The 10136-nt window shown below is 38.0% G+C and overlaps 2 protein-coding genes across 7 annotated transcripts in view; both read right to left on the bottom strand.

Moving 5' to 3' along the window:
• Positions 1–2197, bottom strand: part of pola2 (polymerase (DNA directed), alpha 2) — a 7343-nt gene extending 5146 nt beyond the window's left edge. Inside the window, exons 1-5 of the mRNA XM_020592113.1 lie at positions 1855–2197; positions 1182–1306; positions 906–994; positions 744–801; positions 440–549 (exon numbers count right to left, since the gene is read on the bottom strand). Coding sequence (XP_020447769.1) covers positions 440–549; positions 744–801; positions 906–994; positions 1182–1306; positions 1855–1936 — 464 coding nt within the window. The 5' untranslated portion in view covers positions 1937–2197. The remainder of the gene's footprint in view (positions 1–439; positions 550–743; positions 802–905; positions 995–1181; positions 1307–1854) is intronic.
• Positions 2198–2437: 240 nt separating this feature from the next.
• On the bottom strand, positions 2438–9923 carry top6bl (TOP6B like initiator of meiotic double strand breaks). 6 transcript variants are annotated; one of them, XM_020590038.1, is made up of 14 exons: positions 9849–9923; positions 9291–9414; positions 8449–8502; positions 8244–8365; positions 7823–7906; positions 7667–7722; positions 7200–7271; positions 6812–7007; positions 5821–5944; positions 4230–4388; positions 3964–4089; positions 3572–3711; positions 3246–3344; positions 2438–3144 (listed from the first exon to the last, which is right to left on the bottom strand). In XM_020590038.1, the coding sequence occupies exons 2-14, from the start codon at positions 9397–9399 to the stop codon at positions 3097–3099; spliced, it is 1389 nt and encodes a 462-aa protein (XP_020445694.1). In that variant the 5' UTR covers positions 9400–9414; positions 9849–9923; the 3' UTR covers positions 2438–3096. The 6 variants fall into 6 exon arrangements, with proteins under 6 accessions (XP_020445694.1, XP_020445685.1, XP_020445676.1 ...); XM_020590029.1 differs by lacking the exon at positions 9849–9923 and adding an exon at positions 9621–9737 and having other exon boundaries at positions 3572–3682; positions 3968–4089; XM_020590020.1 differs by lacking the exon at positions 9849–9923 and adding an exon at positions 9621–9737.
• Positions 9924–10136: the final 213 nt, after the last annotated feature.

A 10136-nucleotide genomic window follows, 5' to 3' on the forward strand; every position in this document is an offset into this window, starting at 1 on the left:
AAGTTCAACTATTGTTAAATAGAATAAAGTTCAACTAAACTCACTGTTTTGCTTCCGTTACGTTTTAGCATGCGCCTTATAATACGGTGCGCCTTATGTATGGGTTAAGTACAGAAATAGACCCCGTAATTGAGACTGCGCCTTATAATCTGGTGCGCCTTATGGTGCGCAAAATACGGTATCCATCTTAAGAAGCAATAGTACTTCAGCAGTTAAAATTATGATGTCATTACCAATATCATCATCATTATTTGGTCCTCACCATAATTATATTATTCACGTTTAAGTTAATGTAGTGTACTAGCACATAAATAAGCACACAAAAGTAAATTAGCAATGTCTCTTCTTTGTCAGCTTTGTTGCTTTTCACTAACAGAAAAACATAACTACACTTAATTCAAGAACATTCAACCCAAACACTGTGTGTGTTGAAGAGTACCTTGGAGAGAAGCTGGTAGGAGACAGCAGGAGGGCCGGGCTGGCCAGCAGAGCTGCACTCCTCTTTGAACGAGGATGTTCTGGGGTGGTTAAAACTCGTTTCTGAGAGCCCTGTACAGACACAAACAAACACGGTCAGAGCACAGCACATTAAAACCAAGTGTTATCACATAGACTCAAACTCACAGCTAGTGAGCCACACCTACAGTAACTCATCTTTAAAGTGTGGATCTAAACAGAAAAACTGTCCAGGTTTTGTCTGTGAGGTTCTGCTCTTGTCAGTGAAGTCTGAAGTCAGAACATACCTTTGCAGGAGTAGAGTAGGAATCTAGCAGATTATCCTCCTCTTCTTCAGCTTTGATTCTGAACAAATAAATATCAAGGACTGCAACAAAAGCATTACCAGAAACTCATCATAGACAACAAACAGTGAAGCTGTTATTCTGAAAGATTAATGTGAAGGATACAATTCTTGCATCGAGTAGATGTCCCAGGTTCTGTTATGAGTTTCATGTTTTTTGAGGTTTTGCTTAAAATTATTCTTCTTTTTCAACACCTGCAAGAAAAATAAAACACACAGTAAATGCAAACTAGTTTGGACAGAAAATTTACTGGCAGTGGTGAGAGACGTTCCAATCATTTATGTCAATAGTACAATTTAGACAGTAAATGATACTCGTATAAAAAGGTAATTACAAAAATGTGATTGGAAATAATAAACACACTCAGCACAAGTATGTCACCTCATGTTCAAATTGTTCCACAGTGTCCATGGTGAGTTTTAATCCATCTTTAGTGGTGCTGTAGGCCACCCACTCTACCACTATGTCACCTGCCTGCATCCTGTTACAAATACACTGCTCCACCACTGAGGGAAAGAACAGAAAGCAGGTAAAGGTGGAGCAAACAAACAAGAGAACTTCTACCTAGGAGAACATCTGTATTCCAGTAAGACTATGACCCAGAGTTACAACAATGTTAATGTTCTGGAGTGGCCAAGTCAGAGCCCAGACCTCTATCCAAATGAGAATTTGTGTCTGTTCACTCATGACCCCCATGCAACCCGACAGAGCTGGAGCAGTTTTGCAAAGTAGAATGCAGAAAAATTCCAGTGCCCAGATGTGAAAGGTTTTCCAAAAAGGTTCAATGATGTTACTACTGCCAAAGATCTAATACAGATATGAAGGGGGTGAATACTTATGGGATCGATTATTTACCGTTTTATATATTTAATTTATTTGTAACAATTACTGAAAACCCAACACAGAACACACACTGTTCAAACAGAACATTTTAACTGATGAGACTTAATATCACAAAGGACTTCAGAACTACAATAGCGTATAATGGTATTTATTGTGCAAGTTTACCTGGTAAAGGAGCACTATCAAGTGAGCTAACAAATTAGCTACTTACTCTTATCGAGGACGTCTTCTTGGCAGTGTATGCCGAACGTTTCCAGCTCCAATTTTAAGCTTTCTGTGGTTACCGGCTCCATTGTTTATTTACGTTACCAGATCTTTATTAGACTGCAAATGTGGCAGAGCTCAAATGTCGCTTCATAACAATCACCGACGAGTTAATTCTCTTGATTTCTAAGTATTTGTTACTGTTACAACTAAAAGTTAGGAGAAGGACGAGAACTTCAGATAAACCTAATCATCACATACATTCCATTTTACCGCGAAAATGACTCCTGACATTGGCGGCTGGAATTTACGTCACATCCGAAAACAATACCAACCGAAAGCTGCTCTTCTTCCTCTTCTTCTACGGTTGTATGTGGGCGGTTGGCAAATATCTACCGGATGTTAGCAGCTCCACAAAATTAAAAGTCTCTAATGCCACCTAGTGTTCACTTCAAGTGATTATTGAGTTTTAGACTTCAGGTTTGTCAAAATATTTGTGTTAAACCAGTCTGGTTATCCCAGGTTAACTTGTGCCACATCATGATAGTATAAACTACAGAATAAACTAGTATTCAATTTTACATTGTTCAGTTTATATTGTTTATTTAGTAGGAATACAAAACAGAGAACATCAATAAAGTATTATCTCAGATCAGGGATTCAAATGATTGTAGATCAGAGCTGCAACAATTAGTTGATGAATCAAACAGCCAAAATAAATGCATTGCCAACTACTGTGATAAAAAAAAAGAATCTTCTCGTGGCAAAATGCCAAAGTTTTGTTAGTTTCAGCTTTTCACATGTATGAATTTACTGCTTTTCTTGTCTTATGTTAATATTTCTACATTTTGGAATGTTCAGACAAAACAAGATGCTTAATGGCACCACCGGGTGCTGTTGGATATTTCCATGGGTGTTTAGCATGGTTTTTAGATGTTTTACAGACCAAGAATAGTCCAGGAAATAAAGGGCAGGTTATTTGATCATGAAATAAGTGTTAGTTGCTGCCCGATTGCACATCTCTTTTGGAACATTTTCTACCTTTTATCTGTTCTATCACATCTTCTTTAACACACAAACTATAACAAAAACAAGGTATTTTTAAATTAAAGGTTAAATAGCTATTTCTGTAACCAGCAGGTGTACAACATCCATTAATAACACATTCTCAGGTATATACATTTCAGTTTTAACTGCTTCCACAGCCTTCAAACAGAACAAAACTCTTTCATGTCAAATACAGACATTCTCAGATTTCTGATCTGGTGGGCTCATTGCTCTCAGGGTATTCTTTCATCTGTGGAAGCAATGATGTGATGTTAGATTATGGCAGAAAATCAAATGCCTAGAAGGAACTAAGAACTGGTTGGTGCCAGTGAACAGGAATACACCACTCACCTGAGCAGAGTAGCACTTGCCCTTGGGGATGAACTTCCATGATGTCACCCTCTTCAGAGATTCACAAAGGGAAGCAGACAGTTCATGTGTGTCACACACCTGATAAACACATACATTATGTATGTACAATTGGTGTTTGTCACACTGTCAACATATATGCTTGCACTATATATCTTTGTATGTAAAAATGTAGCAGATAACCTCATAACATATTTGCATGCAGCATCATTTTCAAATTATAGGAGATATGAAAGTGAATAATTCTTTTATTTTAGAATTAAGTATAAAGATCCACACATACATTTTGACAAATAACTTCTTCACACCTTCATGCTGTTCAGACAGGCATTTCTGAAGTCCAGGTTACTGCTGCAGCTCACAATACTGACTGATGAACTGAGAATCACCTTGACAGCTGAATGCAATTTCTCTTGGTCCTTAAACATCACACACGACACCCAAATATCTATGGTTAGGGATGTAATTAATGACTCTTTTCAGGATTAATATGGTGCTTAGTTTTTGCTGGTAATTTTTTGCTCATTAACAAATGAATAATTTGATCCATAAAATGTCAAAATAGAATTAAAAATGACTAGTCATCCTTCACAGAGAAAAGCAAAAAATCCCCTTTCTGTCGGTCTAGTAGTCAAATAACTATTTCAAACACTAGTAGATAAAAATAGTGCGGCAGTTGGTGTGTGTCTGTGTAACTCACTTGCCTTTTTCCGGCGATTTTGGGCTTTCAGCACATTCTTAATCTCAGTATGCAATGCTGCTGTGACTGCCTGCCTGTTGTTGCTCAGAATATCCTCCAGGTGGTGCTCTATCAGTGCCTCTGTGGCTGTAAGAGGATTACATACATCCTAGTTACTACTGTAACTGTAACAACTTAGTCTTGTTTTCAGTTCTAGCAGAAAGACTGAATAAAGGCTCTATTCAACCCAGTGTTTTGTGACTGTACATACTGCAGCTGTCTCTCACCCATATCATCAGAGAGCTGGGAGGTGAATGGATCACTGTGCTGCAGGAAGAGGAACAGCCGGACACTCTGCTGTATTGAGGGAAGACGTGATTCTTGCTCTGGGTCTTCCCAATTTTCCTGCTCTACTGTGTACACAGTGCCACCACTGTACACAAGATCTTCAGAGGATGTTAAAGCATTTTATTAGGCAATTAAAAAATGTGAAAGAGGGAGAACAAGAATGACATCACGATTGTTAATGATAATATCCACTATAAACAGAACAAACTACAAGCCTACACTGGCTAAAAGTACACTAGTAGAGCGGTGGGGCAGCTGCTGTGGATCATCTGACGCTAAAAGTACACTAGTAGAGCGGTGGGCCAGCTGCTGTGGATCATCTGACTGTTTGCCCTCAGCAAATGGAAAAGACAAGAATGTCACAGTCATTTCCCAAAGAGATGCAATATTTTCAGGATATTTTAGTATTTTTTTCATTTTTCATGACATTGTCAGAACTAGAAGACAGGTCTGAAAACTTCCAGGTTTCTCAGGTTGCATACTTGACTGTGAATGAATAAGCTACTTGCAATTTATGTAGATCTGCATTTTGCTTGTGGTTGTGATTCACCCTGTGTAATCTACAAGAGGAAAAACACTTACGCAACAGCAATTTCTGAGAAATCTGTCTTTTTTCAATCAGAATTGACACTATGTATTACTCTATATGCCAGACAGTGATTTTAAGTAATAGAGTTTCTGGATTAAAATGTCTCTTTTCATCAAAGCAGACTCCGGTCAACTCTCCCATACATCATTTAGACTAAATTTGGCCTAGTCTGCAAAGAAGTGAACTGACTGCCTGATAAGAAATTAAGAAAAAAATCCAAATACTCCAAAACTAAATGAACACTGACATTAAACCTGCAATGAGGCTGGTTTTCATTTTGATATAATCACTGTTGACTGGACACAAATACTGTCGATTATTTGGACTATTTCACTGTGAAACACACCCAGCATTCGCAACTCTCTGCTGTGAGAATTTTACACAGTGGGAAAGCAAAACTATTTCTTGCATCAGAACCAAACAGTTGCAATGAATCACATGTGCAGATTAGTTGCATATAGATCTAATTAGCAAGAGACATGTTTATAATATGCATTGATAATCACTTCACTTCTGGAGCACAGACTTGGAACATTGTCACAAAAAGAAAAGCTTGTAGTCCACTCTCTCTATGTGCTGTCACTTTAAAGCTTTTATCATCTGTGTGTATTTGCTTTCCCTCTTCAGTTTGGTTTTACTCCTTTGATTCAAATTACAGGCCTTTTGTGATGCAAAGTTTTTATAAGCAGCTTGGGGACGGGCCTGTGTGCACATTCTCTCCCTGATAAACACAGATGGTTGAAATTAGTTTTCTTCCACTCAGATCTCATAAACAAGAAGCAACTAAGCCAAGTTTTAAGTCATTTAGAAAGTCACTTTTAAGATAGGATTTAAAGCCCAGGAATTCAGATCTACTCCGGGTTTAATTTATACCCTGTCCAGTAAATCAGGTTTTATAGCAAAAGTCCTAAAATGTATCCTGGCTGGTACTAGTTGTTTACCTTTGAAGGAGGAGCAGTGAAGGCCATGACAGCCCAGTTCTTCACAGTCCAGATGAGCAGGGATGATCTGGAAGAAGGTGGAGGGCCCTGTAACTGGGACATTACTGGGGCTGTAAACCAACAACTGGACACATGTGAAGTCAAGGATAACTAATCAAAGTCAGATGACCAAAGCATGCCAACTAAGTCAATACCAAAGAACACTGGTTTTACTCGGAGCTGCCCCCAGATGTCTGATCTCCTCGCCCCCACTCTCTGTCGGTAAGACCGGTCACCCTCCGAAAAAAAAACTCATTTCAGACATTTGTATCCAGGATTTCATTGTTTCAGTCATCTAATTACCCTACATGGGATCTGTAGTGTAGATCAAATACCTCAACTGCCTCTTGCCCAAGACAGCCACCCCCAACACTGTTCTGATGTGTTGGGAGGGGGAAGGTATGTCTGACTATTTTTCAAACAATCCAACTTAGAATAGAAAGCTTTAGCTTGGTTTAAAGTGTCCTCTCTGCTGCTTATTCACACTTTTTGAGTGAAAAGGCTTCTTGTAAAGACTGTTTGGCTAACCCCATTTTTAAATCATACTGCTTCTTCTCCCTCTCTATGGTGGCCAGCTTTTCACTGCTCCTTTGTGTGTGGCTGTTCAGAATAACTATGAACACATTCAATTTCTCATATGGTAGGGCAAGTCTTCTCAGCTGTTCTAGCATAACCTGACCCTTTCCTGACTCAGGAAAAAGACCTGAACTCCTTCACTTGGAGCAGTGATCACTCCCTGTCCAGGCACTTCAGCATTCAACTGGCCCTCATCCCTACTTTCATACTCAGCTGCAAATGTCCGAGTACACACACTGGACATCACAGTCGGCCGAAGCCGGTTGAACCACACCATCTGCAAAAGCAAAGATGAAATCCTGAGGCCATCGCACAAGATGATCTCCAGAACTCACCAAATCACAAACAGAGTTATGATTAAATCAGCAAAAGATATTTGTATGTGAGTTAGCTGGGTTTCCAGATTGGGGTACTGCAGCACACAGGGGCTCAGCAGGGTGACGGGTTGGACACTGAGCTCCCCGTACAGACCCTGATCCATGACTTGTGCTGGGATACTGAGTGGCAACCTGTCTCCACGGACAGGATGTCCTCCCTGACACCAGCATCCTTTTTTGACACACTCTGGAGGCCTGTGAAAACAAGAAGAGAGAATCACCTTCTGCAGACAAAAACATGAATACAGTATTTTCAACATGCTGTTGCAGCACTGGCACACAAAAATATCATTTCTTTTGGTTACATATCTATCATTTTTCTTGTGAAAAAAAGACATGTTTGTTCCACACAAACATATTAAATAATATAAAAACAACATTACTGACTGCGTCTTGCAGGTGACATCCAAGATCACTGATGGTTGGTCCACCTTTGCAACTTTACTTTTGATTTTCACTCTACAGGAATGTTAACATAATGTTAATACATTGTACAAACACGGCATTGCCATTGGTCATTTAAATTATGAACTTACACCCCTGGGGAATTAAAAAGAGCAGAGAGCCTTTACATATGTTTTTATGTTGTAGCTCCTAGAGCCCAAAAACCCAGCAAGCCACTACTAAAACCCAACTTGATATACTAGTATGCAGTCTTTGTGTGTTAAGGTTAATTGCTACTTTAACATGTTTTAATTACATTATAAAACAAAAAAATCTAATTCCAGTGTAATGCATGGTAATAGCATAGGTCACCAAATTAACCTCCTCTATCATGAGATAACAACAGGGAAGTTTTCTAGAATTACTCAACAAGGAAACTGTAAGTTTTGCCTGTGTAACTGGAGTCATACCTGAATTCTTGTTGGAGGGTCTGCTGATTGAATTTAAATTTGAGGTGTGTTTTTATCTGTGGAAAAAAAAAACAAAGAAGATATGTCAGCTTTTGGCTAACTATCATAGTATATAACTGTGAATAGAGGAAATTATACTGATTCCTGATTTCATACCCCTGCGTTAGCCAAGCTGAAGGTGTGTAGGAATGACTCTAAATGAGCTAGCAACTCTGGGCTGAAACCTCTGGCATCTATCATCTGTACAATGCAATAAGATAAGCACAGAATACAGTGTCCTTTAGAGGCTCAATGTGATCAGTCATTAATCATAGCTGAGAGTAAAAACATGAAAAATTCCTCTACTGATTTAAGGTAAATAACTTTTGTTCAGTTTAAGTTGCATTTATTGACATAGTGATTATTTGATCCAATTAAATACCTATAAAGTGATCTGGCAACAATATCTAAGGTCATTATTATATAGACAAATACTGTGCTTACAAAGGTTTAAGACAACATTAAGCCTGTAACATTGTTAATTATTATTTAGAACAATAATGTGCTGGTAAAAAAAAAAAATCACTGTTGCTTGCACCTGAAAAGACACGAGTAATTTGAGGGAACCATATAGATCAGTGAAGGCACACAGCTCCTCTGGGTCAGGCTCAGGACATGGCCCAGGACAGAGAAAAAGGCTCTCCTTCAAATCTGTGAGGACTTAAGTAGCAAAAGAGGCGATAAAATAAACAAAAGCTGGATATTTATCTACTGTAGGCTGTGTGCTGGGCGTGTGTACATACCAGCCTGGAGTGCTTTCTTTTTAATCTCTGTACACCAGGGACCAGCAGCTGCAACTGTACCACAAACAGGGAACACTGTTACACCAATTTTTACTATATGGCAGATGTACTGTATTTGTTTTACCATGTCTAAAAGGAACTCCTAACAGCTACTGGCAGTCGCTTTCCTGTTAATTCTCTTTACACTGTGGGGAATGGAGCTCATATCTCGTTTTCTTTTAATCTTTGTTTTTTCCACACTATGCAAGTCTAGGCAGAAATTAGTCCAAATAAAGTTGTATTCGTACCGAAAGCTGACCAATTTCTGTCAATTTTTTATTGTGGTGACCAGTTTCTATTTTTGGATTGAATGGATATAGCACTTTTCTGTCAAATTTGAATGAAATTCTGTCTGATATAAACATTTTCACCCTATCATGATAGTTGTTTTTAGTCACCTTACTTATAAATAGGTGCAATGCATAAAAATATATAAAAGGTATTTCCTTATAAGCTAAGTGCTAGTAGATAGAAGCTTGTTATTAGACACTACTACTGCAAACAGTTTTGCTAGTTTCTTGGAATAGGTGTTGTTTGCTGCCAAGCCAGTTTATGAACCAGTTTACTATTCAGTTGGCCTTTTGCCAATAAAAGCCTCATTGTATTGGTGTTGTGATGCCTTTCTCCACTTCAGTTAGCTTATGTACTGAACCTAAATTTTACATATATTTAACCAGTGAGAATAATAAGTATATTTGGGCTCGGCTTTGATAGACATTTCAACTTGATAAAATGGGGTTTAACCGCCTTTAGACACCTTTTCTGTTGGTAATTCATAAAACATGCTGAATGCTAAGTCTTACCAGTGCAGCTTAGACTTTTAAAAGAAGTTCCTGTTTCAGTCCACAGAAATACCAGAAGCCCTCCAACAGTCTTTAAACCATACCGTTGTCTTCGCTTTCTCGAAAGCATGACCGCCCGCAGCACCTTATAGTAAGAGATAATTAAAAAGACAAACACCTAGCTTAGCAAGCTAACGCTACGACCTATGCTACGCTAGTAAGCTACGAACATAGGTAGCCTGTCTGCATTTTATAAATCATTACAAACAGGGATTAACTATTAATTAACCAAAAATTTTACGTATATAAACTCGGTGTTCCTCGCTAGAATAACCATAATTTAACCGTTACCTGTCGTAATTCTCTGAACATTTTTGTGTATTTACACATCAGCTTAACTGCGAGTACTAATATCTTACAATGACCTGAGCCACTACTCAGCTACACCCGATATCATAGCTAGCAGTACTGCTAAATCTGTAAATTCAGTGAAAATACCTTACAATTGAGGTAGAATCCAGTCTATAAATCTAGCTATACAGTAACACATTTAAGACTTTTTATTTTTGTGAAAATTACCTTGATTTGATTATTGTAATTAGGAACTAAGAAGTACTTTCTTTATGATTTAACTGCCTAAATAGTTTATTTCTTTTTTATGTTCAGGCGTATTAAGTAAAAAACTTGAGAAAAAACATCAGTCACAACTTTCTTGAGCCACCATCCACTAATTTAAAAAAATCTGCACATTGGTTATAATTTCTAAAAGTTAAAAAAAAAAATTCTGTGTAATACTGTTAGGATTGGATTTCAGGAGTTACAGTTGTTTTATTTACTGTTAGTATTATTTTGCTTTTATAATGATAA

This window comes from Monopterus albus, unplaced genomic scaffold, assembly GCF_001952655.1.
Source record: "Monopterus albus unplaced genomic scaffold, M_albus_1.0 scaffold2.1, whole genome shotgun sequence".
NCBI classification, from domain to species: Eukaryota; Metazoa; Chordata; class Actinopteri; order Synbranchiformes; family Synbranchidae; genus Monopterus; species Monopterus albus.